The sequence below is a fragment of the Phyllobates terribilis genome, unplaced genomic scaffold (genome assembly GCF_046119375.1).
Source record: "Phyllobates terribilis strain yellow unplaced genomic scaffold, ASM4611937v1 Scaffold_8__6_contigs__length_399053987, whole genome shotgun sequence".
Lineage (NCBI taxonomy): Eukaryota > Metazoa > Chordata > Amphibia > Anura > Dendrobatidae > Phyllobates > Phyllobates terribilis.
Genome location: NW_027362768.1, coordinates 139607147 through 139625109, shown reverse-complemented (window position 1 = coordinate 139625109; position 17963 = coordinate 139607147). Strand labels below are relative to the sequence as shown.

Sequence of the window (17963 nt, the reverse complement as noted above, 5' to 3'; positions counted from 1 at the left end):
AATGGGCCCCAGATAGTCCTCCATACAGTATAATGGCCCCACATAGTCCTCCATGCAGTATAATAGACCCCACATAGTTCTCCATACAGTATAATGGCCCCACATAATCCTCCATACAGTATAATGGGCCCACATAGTCCTCCATACAGTATAATGGCCCCACATAGTCCTCCATACAGTATAATGGGCCCACATAGTCCTCCATACAGTATAATGGCCCCACATAGTCCTCCATGCAGTATAATAGACCCCACATAGTTCTCCATACAGTATAATGGCCCCACATAATCCTCCATACAGTATAATGGGCCCACATAGTCCTCCATACAGTATAATGGCCCCAGATAGTGCTCCATACAGTATAATGGCCCCAGATAGTGCTCCATACAGTATAATGGCCCCACATAGTGCTCCATAAAGTATAAAGGCCACACATAGTCCTTCATACAGAATAATGGGCCCCACATAGTTCTCCATACAGTATAATGACCCCGCATAGTCCTCCATACAGTATAATGACCCTGCATAGTCCTCCATACAGTATAATGAACCCACATAGTCCTCCATGCAGTATAATGGCCCCAGATAGTCCTCCATACTGTATAATAGGCCCCACATTGAAAAAATAAGTAAATACTAACCTTTGCTTGTTCCTCCGTTTATCTGGTCGCTTCATAGTGTCTTCAAGTCCTCTGCACACCGCTGAGATGTCAGATGCAGAGGAGGAATGATGGGGGAGGGAGCGTCAGCAAACTCCTTCCGCCATCATTGCTTTCAACTGTATTGGCATCTAGAATGCCAATATAGTTGAAAGGGCGATGCCGGGCGTGGCCAAATATACTTGGGGGACCTGCCCGACATTGCGGGCCAAATATACTCACCCTGCAGGCCAGATTTGCCTCACGGGCCAAAGTTTGACATATGTGGTCTAAATATACAGTTGAGAGTAATATATGTATCCCATCTGTATTTTTGAGCAATTAGTAGTGGAATTAAAGTGTCACTACAGATTTTTATTTTTTGTAACTATTATGGGTCTATAATAGAATTGGTCTTTCTTTATGCTCAAAAGGGACCTTTGGGCTTATGCAGGCTCCAGATGTCTCCTAGATGAAACTGCATCTGCATTCAAGCTTGGTCAAGCATGAACATTTATGTTAAGTGTGGCTAGCTTTACAATTGACAGGTGCTTTACATTCGAAAACAAAGAAAATCATTAAATAATCCCATTAATAAAAATTACAATCTTTTCGGTGCATATCTTTTCCTATATATCTCTTTGTAAGATGGAAAATATAGTCCAGTCAAAAGAAAATATTCACTTTGAATAAAAAGCCACTCAGGGAAAAAAAGAACAAATCCTTAGGCCTCCATTCATTTTACAGTGTACACTGGACATGAGAGCGTACCATGTAATAAATAATGTATAAGCAGAAAAAGCAAGAAGCACTTTACATTCTCCCTAACAGTTCAAACCAGTAGCAGAATACTAAAGCTGAACTGCAAAATCCAAGTAAATAATTTACAAAAATGCTTAAAGAAAACCCTTCAAAAATAACCAAACAAACATTGCGATCAGCAAGATAACTTTTGAACTGTCAGAAAGTTGGATACAGCCCGAAAATAAAGTAGTTATAGATATTTATCTTTTATCTCCGTAGGACTGTTTCCATTCAACCATGATAATTCTGCATTTTAGCATCTAGAATAGCTCCATCACTTGAACCCCATGCTGTTCTGCTAAATCAAAAGCAGACCTCTAAGTTGGCTTCAATAGAATATACAAAGTTATGGGTGTAAAAATGTAATATGGACAGTAAAACGCATCTGTATTCCAGCCATGTACAAGGAATTAGGCCAGAAGGAATGGATTGCAGTATCAAACGGGCACTGCCGTCGACGTAGATCATCGTCGGAAGGGAGGATAACATCTGCTTACTAGGACTACGCGTTTCGGAGACGATCATATCTGTATTGTCTCCGAAACACGTAGTCGTAATTAACAGATATTACCCTCCCTTACGACTCTGATCTACATCCATGGCAGCGCATCTACTATACCGCAATTCATTCCTTCTGGCATATCTCTTTAGTTCCGTTTCCAGGGATCCAGAACCGGCAGTCGGTGCAGCAGCCGCATTATGGATACACAGTGGGGAAAATAAGTATCTGATACAATGCATATTTTACAAGTTTTCCCACCTACAAAGAATGGAGAGGTCTGTCATTTTTATCGTAGGTACACTTCACCTGTTAGAGACAGAATCTTAAAAAAAATCCAGAAGATCACATTGTATGATTTTTACATAATTAATTTCATTTCTTGCATGAAATAAGTATTTGATACAATAGAAAAACAGAACTTAATATTTGGTACAGAAATCTTTGTTTGCAATTACAGAGGTCTGATGTTTCCTGTAGTTCTTGACCAAGTTTGCACACACCACAGCAGGGATATTGGCCCACTCCTCCATACAGATCTTATCCAGATCATTCAGGTTTCGGGGCTGTCGCTGGGTAACATTTTTAGCTCCCTCCAAAGATTTACTATTGGGTTCAGGTCTGGAGACTGGTTAGGCCACTTCAGGTGCTTGCAATGCTTTTTATGGAGCCACTCATTAGTTGCCCTGTCTGTGTGTTTCAGGTCATTGCCATGCTGGAAGACCCAGCCACGACCCATCTTCAATGCTCTTTCTGAGGGAAGGAGTTTGTTGGCCAAAATCTTGCGATACATGACCGCATCCATCCTCCCTTCAATACAGTGCAGTTGTCCTGTCCCCTTTGCAGAAAAGCACCCCCAAAGTATGATGTTTCCTCCACCACGCTTTACAGTTAGGATGATGTTTTGGGATTGTACTCATCCTTCTTCTTCCTCCAAGCACAGCGAGTGGAGTTGATACTAAAAAGTTCTATTTTGGTCTCATCTGACCACATGACCGTCTGTCATGCTTCCTCTGGATCATCCAGATGGTCATTGGCGAACTTCAAACGGGCCTGGACATGTGCTGGCGTGAGGAGGGGGACCTTGCATGCCCTGCAGGATTTTAATACATAATGGCGTAGTGTGTTACTAACGGTAATGTTTAAAACTGTGGTCCCAGCTCTCTTCAGGTCATTGACCAGGTCCTCCCATGTAGTTCTGGGCTGATTCCTGGCCTTTCTCAGAATCATTCTTACCCCACGAGGCGAGATCTTGCATGGAGGCCAAGACCGAGGAATATTGACAGTCATCTTGTGTTTCTTCCATTTTATAATAATTGTGCCAACAGTTGTTGCCTTGTCATCTAGCTGCTTGCCTATTGTCTTGTAGTCCATCCCAGCCTTGTGCAGGTCTACAATTTGGTCCCTGGTGTCCTTATACAACTCTTTGGTCTTGGCCATGGTGGAGAGGTTGATTGAGTGTGTGGACAGGTGTCTTTTATACAGGTAACGAGTTCAAACAGGTGCAATTAATACAGGTAATGAGTGCAGCGTAAGAGGGCTTCTTAAAGAAAAACTAACAGGTCTGTGAGAGCCAGAATTCTTGCTGGTTGGTAGGTGATCAAATACTAATTTCATGCAATAAAATGCAATTTATTTATTTACAAATCATGTGATTTTCTTTTTTTTCTTTTTTAGATTCTGTCTCTCACAAGTGAAGTGTACCTACAATAAAAATTATAAACCTCTACATTCTTTGTAGGTGGAAAAACTTGCAAAATCAGCAGTGTATCAAATGCTTATTTTTCCCCACTGTATCTTGCCTTTTACCAGTGTAGTGACGGCCCAGCACAACCACTTTAGGTGAGTGGTTACACATCAATGTCTACTTGGTAATATTGATTTACACATGGAGCATTTTTCCTCTCTCTATTCACATGTACAAGGAATTTGCAGTGTTGAACATACTCTTACCATGACGGAAATATGGAGAATCCTTAACTCTTCTTCTGCCTCGCCTTGAGGTTCTTCTGTGGGTTCCTGACCTGGCAAATTTGATGATCCATCTTGGTGGTGAATGTGAAAAAGTAGAGTCCCATTTTCAAGCCACTGCTGTCTCCAACGGACTAGTGGGATGTCATCTGTATTTCCAGCAATTTCTAGAAAAAAAAAACATCAAAAGATTAAATAATTTGAGCAAAAATTATGATTAATTATTTTCTTTCGTGTTGGTTGATTGTTTTTAAAGGGAACCTGTCAATGTAAGATCTGTGATCAGCAAGTAGAGTTAGTGGTAATTGATTTTAAAGACCCGGCCCATCGACCACAACATTAATCTGTTGCTTATTGATGGGATCTGTGAGCACCACCTCCTACCTTCGTCATCTGCAATTCTTCTCTTGATTAGACGGCCAGGCGCCATGTCATCATTGAAGAATAACGCACATACGACATTGAGATAATCAAAAGCAGAGCTGAGGATGCCATGAGGTGAGAGGCGGCTCTCAGGGCTTCCGACCACACAGTAATGATGTAGCTGATGGTCCGGGTTCTTCAAATCGATTTGCATCAAATTTAGTAGAAAGTCGTAGAGCAGGAGGAGCTGAGCTGATTGATTTGTAATTTTCAGGGTAAAAACAGAGTATTAATTGTATCTTGAACACTTTTGGCTTAGGAGTCCAGTTGGCAATTGACTGCCTTTCTTGTATAAGTGGGCATCCACCAGTGGGTAGAACCAGCTACTGGACCCTTATGCCCCCAAAAAGCAGGAAATAAAATGAGGCAAGTACAAATTTTGTAGAAAAACTATATATTAGTTTTCTCAGCTTCTCATGCTACATTGATTGGTTCCTTTAAAGCAGGGTTCCCCAACTCCAGTCCTCAAGGCCCACCAACAGGTCATGTTTTCAGGATTTCCTTAGTATTGCACAGGTGATGTAACTATTGCCTGTGCTGATGATGGAATTATCACCTGTGCAATACTAAGGAAATCCTGAAAACATGACCTGTTGGTGGGCCTTGAGGACTGGAGTTGGGGAACCCTGCTTTAAAGCTCTTAGTAAGAAAAACTTTAATTTACGACTTTTACCTGTATTGTCTAGAGTCTGAAATATTAAAGGGAATTTGTCACCAGGTTTTCGCTATCTAATCTGAAAGCCACATAATGTAGAGACCGAGTCCTTTATTCCACTGATGTTTCACTTATTGGGCTGCTTGCTGTAGTTTTAATAAAATCACTGTTTTATTAGCAGGAATTTCACAGCTGCCAGGAAGTCCGCCATATCTATGAGCACTGTATAACTTCACTCTCTCCATTGCTTTCTGCCTATGCACAGTGTACACTGTGTTTGGTTCAGGGTTATACAGAGCTCAGCATTCAGAGAACTAGAAGATTTACAACAATTTTATCAAAGCTACAGCAAGCTGCCCTGTAAGTGACACATTGCTGGAATCAAGATCTCTGCACTTACATCTTGCTGCTCTCGGATTACATAGCAAAAACCCTGGTGCTATATGCCTTTTTAGCTCAACTGTGGTCTAATCATAGACTAAGGGTTTTATTATGTGTCTCACTATTTTTTACACTGCAGCCTTGCCCGTTTACATTGGCAACCAACATGTCTGCATTGAGTAAAGATTTTCATTACAGCAAGGAAGAAATACCCCTTACCTCTGCATGCTTCCAATTTCCTACATTGGTACACACAAGTTTTTTGCATTTGTATGTAATCTGACAAGTAAAGTAGCAAATAGAGTTTCAGTGGTATAAATCTACAGTGATGTAGAATTGTAGTTCTAGTGATAACTCATGCAAGGAAAAGAGACTTCCTGTTTCTATATAGAGCTTAGAGGGATTCGGCTAGTCTGTTTTTATCACATGAAAGGCAAAATGAGCAATTGTAAGAAAACAGTGCCATATAATATGATGACTGCAATATATTAAGAGGATAAAGACTTTGATGGTAGTGGTTCTTTAAGAAATCAGATTTTAGAATAGAACCAGAATACCACCTCTTTAAGAAGGTTGCCCTATATCCAGATTTACTGTGACAGTTTTTCAGTTCCACTATATTTTACGCTTTGAGAAGACCATCCCCTAGAAGATCCCTTTTCAATATATGTTTGTTTGTTGTCTCAATAAGTTTTCAAAATGTATAAAAAAATTAACAAATACTTAAGCTGCCATATCATGAAATCCAGATTATCCCTGTTCTTTCTCACTTCTCAGAATAATTTAAAATGAATGAATTTGAAGCAGAAAAGGCCAATTCAAGAAGGTGAACACTCGAGTGGCATTTTACTTTTATCACATGCGGGTTTATGTCGAACATCTGCCTGTATCAGGTATATTGTGTGCTGGGACTACTTACCCAAAGGTGAAATGTTGATACAGCTGTGACGGTGCAATTAATGCAGATTTCATCCTTGTGTTAATTCGTGTTAAATTACAGCAATATTATTTTATTGTCTGTTTCCTAGAAATAGTCTGATTTGTAAGAACGCTCAAGCATCAGTACACTCATTAAAAGTAGCAATGAGGTCTTATAGAAGATGAATTATAAATGAAGTTTCAAAATCAGTTTATCCCACTCATTCCCTGACATAGATAAGTAGGAGCCAAAAAATGTCAGCAGGGTCATTATTCGTATAATTGGACTGCTCGTGGGAGTTGGCAAAAGTTGAACATTTTATTATCTTTCCACGGCAAATTGTAAAACTCAGCAGTCGATAGTGAATGTTGTGTTACTTCATGTGGCACATGAAGGAACTCTGCTATATAAATGAGGGCAGCATCTTTTCCGGCAGCTAGCCATTCCCTGCCCTCCCTCCACAACCATTTTTTTAATTTAGTCGCATTTTGACCTTCAGAAAACTATTAAAAGGGAATCTGTCACAAAGTTTTTGCTATGTATTCTGAGAGCAGCATGATGTAAGGACTGAGACCCTGATTCCAGCGATGTGTCACTTGCCGGTCTGCATGCTGTCATTTTGATACACTCACTGTTTTCTCTGCTGCAGATTTGTGTCACGGATCTGTCAGAAGTGATGGACAGTCGCCCTGCGCTTGGTTGCAGGAGATTTTTACGTTTGACATTACAGACATCTTCTTAGAGGCTGTCTCTAGGACCCAGCGGCTACCTTCCTCTGGCTAATTAAAACCCTGCCTGGGTGTATAAATATCTGCTGTGCTGCTGTGTTTCAGAGGAAGGTGCCGGCGATATTCATTACTACTGGTGAAGGCTTTTGCAGGAGCAGTACTTCGTCCTCTCTGGAGCTTGAGGACGTGTGCACATTTGTCTGAATCATCTAAAGCTAAGCCATTTCCCCCTGTTTGTTCACCCTTGTTGTCTATAGTGTTTATTGGAGATCGACTAGTGCTCATCTCCTCCCTTCCCTAGCCTTAGCAATAAGAGAAAGTCAGGGCGAGGCACGCATCCGGCGATTGGTGAACAGCCAACACAGAGACGTAAGGGGAGACAAGGTGACGCTAGATCAACCTAGGATGTCTCCACATCCCCCCTTTCCCTAGAGTCTGGGCTCCCTTCCCTCTTCCCTTTGAGTTGCACTAAGTATTTCCCACACCTTGCGTGACAATCTGGCAGTGCTCAGAATGCTGAGCTCTGTATAACCCTGCCCACAACACTGTACATTGACAGAAAGCTGCCAATCAGTGGTGAGGGCGGAATTACACAGAGCAGGAAGACTAGGAGGCACAAGCCACCTTGTCCTATAGTGATAATCTCCTGCTGATAAAACACTGATTTCATTGAAAAAGTAAATTCAGCCTAGCAAGTCGCATATTGCTGGAATCAGGCCCTCGACCTCTACATCATGATGCTTTCAGATTGCATGGCAAAAATCTGCTGACAGTTTCCCTTTAATTTTGATGTGTTTTCAGGTTAAATTGCTGATTTTCCATCTGTGACATCTGTACAGTTGTCTAATATTCTTGATAAATAATTGTTGCAATTCTTAATACCCTGTGTGTTTTCATTGGTGACACATATAAAGCTCACTGCTGATGACGAGCCAATAACTAGTTTTTCTGTACCTACAACATTCTATATTTTTCATCTATGAAACAGGGAGAACACATAGAGGTTAGGTGAAATTTAGGTATAAGATAGGAAGATAAAATAAACCTATTCTAGATATATTTTAATTTTGAATGAGCAGCCATGCTCTGGGTAAGTTCTGCGCTGATGTATTAAACACATTACAATTTAGAAAAATTAGTGTTTCTAAACATCTGGTACTCCAGCACTGAGCCTAATTAATCATCTGTATTATTAACTTATATAGAAAAATTGTTTCTATTTTAGTGATGTTTCAGGGGAAAATTTGTTAAATCTTTGGACATCAGTAAGGTTTCATACAAAAAAAATAAAAAATAATAACCCTTAAATTATTTCCTCTGGCTTGCTCCGGGAGACAAGAATACAACCTGTGACATCCCCTAGGGACTTACTACTTATTGATCATTGTGTCCAGTAGACAAAGTTAAAGAGCAAAAGTTTTTCTAAAATGACATGATCCCAAGGGAGCCATTATGTTGCTGTGCAGGTTCATCGTCCATTATGGGTATGATGTGTATGTGTAGTTGCAACACCTTCTAAACTAATTATCACTTGTTTACTGTGGATTTTCCGGTGGATAATACTAACGAACCAGTATTGAGATTTATATAACTAGAATTCTAGTTGGTTGCATGAATCCAGATACAATGTAATCATTACATTCTTTGTTATATTAGTCAAGACATTTACTTTCATAATTGGCCTCCAAGAATGATAACTTATGAGCTGAAGATTTTACGTAAAGAGTCCATGTGACATCTCTCTTCCATGATCACTCTCGACCTTTTGGAGCACTCATATGACATATTCCTATGGAGCGAAGGAGCAGAAGAGAAGCAGATGGAGCACAATCAATCACTATACCATGAAGCTCGCTAGTAAGTTTGATTTTACTGTAATATTTACAGTGATAAATTCCTTTTATTGAAAGTTATCTCCACTAGCACATGTCAGGCCCTTCTTCCATGTTAGAGATTGTCAATCTAGGTCATACATGACAAACTCCGGCTCGTGGGCCAAATCTGGCCCGCATGGCGGTTAGATTTGGCCCGCGACACCAGAACCTCCACCCCTATGTGAGCCCATTATTCTGTATGAAGGACTATGTGGGGCCCATTATACTGCATGGAGGACTATGTGAGGCCCATTATTCTGTATGGAGGACTATGTGAGGCCCATTATTCTGTATGGAGGACTATGTGGGGACCATTATACTGTATGGAGGACTATGTGGGGCCATTATTCTGTATGGAGGACTATGTGGGACCCATTATTCTGTATGGAGGACTATGTGGGCCCATTATTCTGTATGGAGGACTATGTACGGCCCATTATACTGTATGGAGGACTATGTGAGGCCCATTATTCTGTATGGAGGACTATGCGGGGCCATTATTCTGTATGAAGGACTATGTGAGGCCCATTATTCTGTATGAAGGACTATGTGGGGCCCATTATTCTGTATGGAGGACTATGTGAGGCCCATTATTCTGTATGGAGGACTATGTGGGGCCCATTATACTGCATGGAGGACTATGTGGGGCCATTATTCTGTATGGAGGACTATATGGGACCCATTATTCTGTATGGAGGACTATGTGGGCCCATTATTCTGTATGGAGGACTATGTGGACCCCATTTTTCTGTATGGAGGACTATGTGGAGCCCATTATTCTGTATGGAGGACTATGCGGGGCCCATTATTCTGTATGAAAGACTATTTGGGGTCATTATTCTTTATGGAGGACTGTGGGGCCCATTATACTGTATGGAGGGCTATGTGATGCTCATTATACTGTATGGAGGACTATGTGGGGCCCATTGTTCTGCATGAAGGACTATGTGGGGCCCATTATTCTGTATGGAGGACTATGTGGGGCCCATTATTCTGTATGGAGGACTATGTGGGGCCATTATTCTGTATGGAGCACTATGCGGGGCCTATTATTCTATATGAAAGACTATGTGGGGTCATTATTCTTTATGGAGGACTGTGGGGCCATTATACTGTATGGAGGGCTATGTGATGCTCATTATACTGTATGGAGGACTATGTGGGGCCCATTGTTCTGCATGAAGGACTATGTGGGGCCCATTATTCTGTATGGAGGACGATGTGGGGTCATTATTCTTTATGGAGGACTGTGGGGCCATTATACTGTATGGAGGGCTATGTGATGCTCATTATACTGTATGGAGGACTATGTGGGGCCCATTATACTGTATGGAGGACTATGTGGGGCCCATTATTCTGTATGGAGCACTATGCAGGGCCTATTATTCTATATGAAAGACTATGTGGGGTCATTATTCTTTATGGAGGACTGTGGGGCCATTATACTGTATGGAGGGCTATGTGATGCTCATTATACTGTATGGAGGACTATGTGGGGCCCATTGTTCTGCATGAAGGACTATGTGGGGCCCATTATTCTGTATGGAGGACGATGTGGGGTCATTATTCTTTATGGAGGACTGTGGGGCCATTATACTGTATGGAGGGCTATGTGATGCTCATTATACTGTATGGAGGACTATGTGGGGCCATTATTCTGTATGGAGGACTATGTGGGGCCCCTTATTCTGTATGGAGTACTATGCGGGGCCTATTATTCTATATGAAAGACTATGTGGGGTCATTATTCTTTATGGAGGACTGTGGGGCCATTATACTGTATGGAGGGCTATGTGATGCTCATTATACTGTATGGAGGACTATGTGGGGCCCATTGTTCTGCATGAAGGACTATGTGGGGCCCATTATTCTGTATGGAGGACGATGTGGGGTCATTATTCTTTATGGAGGACTGTGGGGCCATTATACTGTATGGAGGGCTATGTGATGCTCATTATACTGTATGGAGGACTATGTGGGGCCCATTATACTGTATGGAGGACTATGTGGGGCCCCTTATTCTGTATGGAGCACTATGCGGGGCCTATTATTCTATATGAAAGACTATGTGGGGTCATTATTCTTTATGGAGGACTGTGGGGCCATTATACTGTATGGAGGGCTATGTGATGCTCATTATACTGTATGGAGGACTATGTGGGGCCCATTGTTCTGCATGAAGGACTATGTGGGGCCCATTATTCTGTATGGAGGACGATGTGGGGTCATTATTCTTTATGGAGGACTGTGGGGCCATTATACTGTATGGAGGGCTATGTGATGCTCATTATACTGTATGGAGGACTATGTGGGGCCCATTATACTGTATGGAGGACTATGTGGGGCCCATTATTCTGTATGGAGCACTATGCGGGGCCTATTATTCTATATGAAAGACTATGTGGGGTCATTATTCTTTATGGAGGACTGTGGGGCCATTATACTGTATGGAGGGCTATGTGATGCTCATTATACTGTATGGAAGACTATGTGGGGCCCATTGTTCTGCATGAAGGACTATGTGGGGCCCATTATTCTGTATGGAGGACGATGTGGGGTCATTATTCTTTATGGAGGACTGTGGGGCCATTATACTGTATGGAGGGCTATGTGATGCTCATTATACTGTATGGAGGACTATGTGGGGCCCATTATACTGTATGGAGGGCTATGTGGGGCCATTATTCTGTATGGAGGACTATGTGGGGCCCATTATACTGTATGGCGGACTATGTGGGGCTCATTATACTGTACGGAGGACTATGTGGGGCCCATTATTCTTTATGGAGGACTGTGTGGGGCCCATTATACTGTATACTGGTTGGCCCGCGACTTTGTCCAAATTTTTCATTTTGACCTTCTTTGTGTTTGAGCTTGACATCCCTGGTCTAGGTTAATGTTATTCAACCTGTCGCTATTAGCTTTTGTGTTGGGCTAAAACTCCCAGAAAACTCTAAATCGGTCTACTGAACTACAGATGAATTCTTCTTTTCCTTTCCTTTCATAACAACATATTACATGAAAAGTGTTGTGTGATGATGACCAACTTTGTAATAAAAATAGGATTTTGTGCTACTCTGTCAGGAAATGTTTATACTATATTTTTCAATTTGTAACCACCTAGTGGTTATGATGTACGTTGCAGCCTGGTAAGGGATTTGATTATAGATAAGTGAATCAATTTATAGTTTCATAGCTTTTAAGGTTGAAGGTAAACGGATGTCCATCGAGTTCAAAATATAACCTTACATATTGATCCAGAGGAAAACAGAAACCCCAAGACGCAGCTGTTAATTGCCCCATGTTAGGGGAAAAATTCCTTCCTGGCTTCACATACGACAATCAGACTAGTTCCTTGGATCAACGTCCCATCACAGAATCTAGTGCCCATTAACCTCTAATATTATATCTTTCAAAAAAGGCATCCAGGCCCAGAGCGTCGTTGGTGAGTCAACAGTTACAACATCATGTGGCAGAGAGTTCGATAGTCTCGCTGCTCTTACAGTAAAGAATTGCCGACTGTGATTATCATTAAACCTTTGATGCAGATTGAATTCTTGTCTATCTTTAGGAAATTTTCTGGATCCAGTGAATGTGATCAATTTGTGATTCGTGCGAACTGCAAAAAAAAAATGCTCACCACGGTTTTACAGAGAGCATAATATTTCTTCAGACAGGGAGGGCTCATATGACATTAGGCATGGCTTACCATACGTGCTTATCATAATGACATGGTATAGCACATCCATTCAATAGAACCTATCATAGCCAGTAAAAAAGACCAGACAGGGAATGCAGCAGACATTTTTTGGTTGACTGTGGATAGAGAGGACAGAAAAGCTCACAGCTTAGATCTATATAGATAGGGACAGAAAGCCATAAAACAGTAAATAAACAGATGTGTGTATAACTGGACAGCAGTAAAAAATAGTTTGTGTTAAAGGGATTATGTCACCAATTTTTTGCTACCCCATTTGAGAGCAGCATGATGTAGCGAAGATGCCCTGATTGCACTGATGTATCACTTACTGGGCTGTTTGCTGCAGTTTTGATAAAATCATTGTTTTATCTGCTGCAGATCTACCATTTATCCAAATGCTGATCTGTGTATAACCCCACCCACAATATTGATCGGTAGCTCTCTGTGTACACTGTGCGAATGCAGAAAGCTGCCAATCAGTGGTGGAAGTGGGATTATACAGATTATGTATATGGAGGACAACATGGCAGCAGTTTTTACTAGTCCTCTAGTGATAATCTCCTCCTGATAAAACAATTATTTTATCAAAACTACAGCAAGCAGCCCAGTAAATGATGTATTGATAGAATCAGGGTCTTGGTCCCTTATCTTATGCTGCTCTCAGGTTAGGTAGTAAAAACCTGGTGACAGATTCCATTTAAGAGTTTGAAAGGGGTTGGATGCAGTCCTACGAGACCTCAGAGTGTTACACAAGCCTTTTCTGGGCAATTGAAGGCTTTGAAGTATTTGCAATTAGCTGTAAATCGATTTTCTACAAATCAAATTTGTAGAAAAATGTGACAAATATAGTAAATTTTTATTTTCAAAAGTTTTGCTCATCTGCAGTTTAGATAGCATTTTATGATAATTGTATTCAATTTGTATTCAATGGAATTGAGTTCTTTATGGAGAAAGGAATCATTTGTAGGTTAGAGAAAAAATACAGAGGGCAGCTTTGCAGCCATTCTTTCTCCCTGCTTCATTAATGTGCATGTTAATGGGAGGATTAATGATGAAACATGCTGTCTGTGCAAAACTGTACAATCATCTTCGCATTTAGTACCATAAAATAAAAAATAAAAAAAATAAAGCAAGGCAAAAGGATGCGATTAATCACATAAGGTAATGTGCTGTACATACCCATAGCAAGCATTAGATTTTCGTTGTCAAGTACACATTTAGAAATGAATAGGTGATGCCTTTGATTAGTTTTTTTTCCTGAAGTTTTGCTGAAACCATTTCACTATGATATTGTGAGTTAAAATGATGCTTTGAAAAAAAAATTGATTTTGTGATACTCTGTTGGGAGATGATTGTGCTATACATATATAGCACAATCAACTCCCAACAGAGTATCACAAAATCATTTTGTGTTGCCACCTAGTGGTTGTGATGTACTTAGCAGCCTAAGTTTCTTTGCTTGAGTGTCACAAGTATTTATTAAATTGGTATTGTGAAAAAAATTATGTCCTTGGAAAAATAAGGTTGGATGTATCTGTAAGTTAAGTGAAAGTGACAGATTTAGTTGTACAGTAGCAAAATGACAGTTTCAACTCTATTTTATCTGTTTCCTTCAATTCACATGCATAGTTACAGAAAAGGACTATCCGCAAGATGACATTACTATTCAATGATGTAAGTAACCGGGCTCAGGACTGTGACAACGTCTCATTCATTTTCATAAAAACGAGGATGATTGCTGCCATTATACAAATGAATAGCTCTTACAGGAAAGGTGCATGAGAATCTCATGAATGTCTGATCAAAATGTTAAATAGATGCACAGGTAAACCAAGCATAAAATAACAGCGAGAACAGAGAAGTTCTTATAGATTTACTTCTGAAATTTAATTTTGCTATATTACTTTTTTTGTTTTTTAGTTTCGTCTTTTTTTTTTTTTATTCTCTGCGGGAGCAATTTGATTGAAGATTTCAACACTGAAGATCAAACATTTTTTTTTTCAGAAACCTAACAAGTTTCCTATGAGAATATTAAGAAAATATATAGAAAAAAAAGTATATCATTTAGCTTAAACAAAAAAGAAAAGAGAGAAAAAGACGGAGGAGAAAAATGTTGACATTTCCTTTTTTTTTTTTTCTAAGTGGTAATTTTAAATCTTCGAGATGGAGTTATGATGATGACTTTGCATTGATGCGCACCTCAACTATCAGAAGCAGACGCATATAATTACTTTTAAGTAGTTTCGAGCATGTGCCTTATGCCGTAATGTTTTGCCCTTTTTTTTTTTTTAGCACGCAGCAAAAGCCTAAATTTAGGTCAAATTACCAAACCGAGTTGATAGAACTTTGAAGAGTTGTTGTGTCTTAGAAATGGCTACAATGGAGCCATAAAACTAACATTGTATTTATGCCATAGGGACACATTCATATCTCCCCAACCAAGACTATGATTAATGACTACTGCTTATTCTGAAGATTATTGGCCCCAAAGGGCGCAATCACAGTGGCCTTAAGCCAGTGGCACCAATTGCTAAATTTTTCAGTTTCTGTACACAAGCGAGAAGAACATAGCAGATATCACAACGACTCTGATAAGTGCTCCCCATGGGTGGTGCTGGAAACGTGAAATTGTTGGAGGGAAAATATATTTGTACTAAAAACAGAAAGTACAATCCAAAGAGACTAAAATCTAGAAGAACATTCACCAAAGACTTTAATGAAGTGTTGTCTCCAATTTTCTAAGGGAAATCTTCGTTATTATAGATGACCTGTCACGTTAGAAGAGCTTGTGCATTAAAGATACTTTAATTAGATTTTTACCATTATCACCTCTGAATAGCTCAATAGACTACACTCGTGTTAGTTTTTTCTTTTATAGCATCCAAAACCTTGTAATTAGTACTGTTCAGCCGAAACATTACAATAAAAACCTAAGGAATAATTTAAAAAAAGAATATATAGTATTTTGCGGATTATAAGACGCACCGGATAATAAGACGCATCCCAAATTTTGTGGTGGAAAATAGGAAATGGTGCGCCTTTTATAATCCATTTTACTTGGGGGGAGGTGGCGACATTAGAGCAGGGGTGACAGGAGCCAGGGTTCTAGAGGTCGGCGGCAACTACGGCAGAAGTGGGGCGATGCTGCAGGCCCCGTCCCCTCACATAAGGGTAGCGGATTCAGGAGGACTGGGGGGGTGGCGGGAGTCGGGCGATGCTGAGGGCCCTGTGCTCAGAAGAAGTCACCGGTGAGCGGATGGTCTTCAGGAAAATGGCTGCCAGAGCATGCGCAGATCGAGAGCTCGAGAGACGAGATCTTGTCTCCCGAGATCTCAATCTGACATGCTCCAGCGGCCATTTTCCTGATGACCACCGCATGGATATGTATGGGAGAGGGAACCTCCGCTCACCGGCGACTTCTTTTTAGACAACAGGACCAGCAGCTTGCCCCACTCCTGCTGCAGCCACCACCAACCCCCTGAATCTGTGGCCCCGCTCCACCAATGCCGTCTCCCCCAGGTAAAATACTGTACCTTCGCATTATAAGACAAATTTAGTGGGGAAAAGTGCATCTTATAATCCGAAAAATATGGTACATATACAGTGGGGGAAATAAGTATTTGATCCCTTGCTGTTTTTGTAAGTTTTCCCACTGACAATGAACAGTCTATAATTTTAAGGCTAGGTTAATTTTAACATTGAGAGATAGAATATCCAAAAAAAATGTAAAAAAAATGAAGAAAATCACATTGTATAAATAAGACTTTTTTTTTGCATTTTGCAGTGAGAAATAAGTATTTTGCTTAATACTTGGTGGCAAAACCCTTGTTGGCAAGCACAGCAGTCAGACGTTTTTTTGTACTTGATGATGAGGTTTGCTCACATGTCGCTTGGCAACTCGGAGCTTCAACTCCCTCCATAAGTTTTCTATGGGATTAAGGTCTGGAGACTGGCTAGGCCACTCCATGACCTTACTGTGCTTCTTTTTGAGCCACTCCTTTGTTGCCTTGGCTGTATGTTTTGGGTCATTGTCTTGCTGGAAGACCCAGCCACGACCCATCTTCAATGCTCTTACTGAGGGAAGGAGGTTGTTGGCCAAAATCTCGCGATACATGATTCCATCCACCTTCTCTTCAGTACTGTGCAGTCGTCATGTCCCCTTGGCAGAAAAGCACCCCCAAAGTATAATGTTTCCCCCACCATGCTTCACGGTTGGGACAATGTTCTTAGGGTTGTACTCATCCTTCTTCCTCCTCCAAACACGGCGAGTTGAGTTAATGCCAAAGAGCTACATTTTTGTCTCATCTGACAACAGCACCTTCTCCCAATAACTCACAGAATCATCCAGGTGTTCATTGGCATACTTCGTACGGGCCTGCACATGTGCCTTCTTGAGCAGGGGAACCTAGCGGCCACTGCAGGATTTTAAATCTTTAAGGCGTAATGTGTTACCAATGGTTTTCTTGGTGACTGTTGTCTCAGCTGCCTTGAGATCATTAACAAGTTCCCCCCCGTGTAGTTTTAGGCTGATCACTCACCTTCCTCATGATCAAGGGTACCCCAAGAGGTGAGATTTTGCATGGTGCCCCAGATCGATGTCGATTGACAGTCATTTTGTACTTCTTCCATTTTCTTACTATTGCACCAACAGTTGTCTCCTTCTCACCCAGCATCTAACTTATGGTTTTGTAGCCCATTCCAGCTTTGTGCACGTCTATGATCTTGTCCCTGACCTCCTTAGAAAGCTCTTTGGTCTTGCCCATGTTGTAGAGGTTAGAGTCTGACTGATTAATTGAGTCTGTGGACAGGAGTCTTTTATACAGGTGACTATGTAAGACAGCTGTCTTTAATGTAGGTAACAAGTTGATTAGGAGCATCAAACTGGCTGTAGGAGCCAGAACTCATAATGATTTTTAAGAAATCAAATACTTATTTCTCACTGAAAAATGCAAATAAATGTATCTAATTTATACAATGTGATTTTCTTTATTTTTTTTTGGATATTCTATCTCTCAATGTTAAAATTAACCTACCCTTAAAATTATAGACTGTTCATGTCTTTGTCAGTGGGCAAACTTACAAAAACAGCAAGGGATCAAATACTTATTTCCCCCACTGTATACATTTTCATTTTTGTGCATTCATTTTTATCTCTTCTTCCAAGAGTCATACAATTGTTACTTTTTTCTTCAACATAGCCATATGAGGGCTTATTTTTTGCAGGATAAGTTGTAGTTTTGAACAATACAATTTTTTTACCATGCAAAGGAAAAAAGGTCAAAATATAGTGACATAGTGAAAAAAAGAGAATTCCTCCACTATTTTTGGGGTTTTCATGGTGTTCATTGTGTGGTATAGATGAAGGTATTGT

At 40.5% G+C, this 17963-nt stretch overlaps 1 protein-coding gene across 8 annotated transcripts in view; it reads right to left on the bottom strand.

The window, feature by feature from the left end:
* Positions 1 to 17963, bottom strand: part of ASTN1 (astrotactin 1) — a 651398-nt gene that overhangs the window by 318639 nt on the left and 314796 nt on the right. For all 8 annotated transcript variants that reach the window (XM_073643365.1, XM_073643361.1, XM_073643368.1 and 5 more), the window contains one exon: positions 3895 to 4079. In XM_073643365.1, the coding sequence (XP_073499466.1) occupies positions 3895 to 4079 (185 nt within the window). The remainder of the gene's footprint in view (positions 1 to 3894; positions 4080 to 17963) is intronic.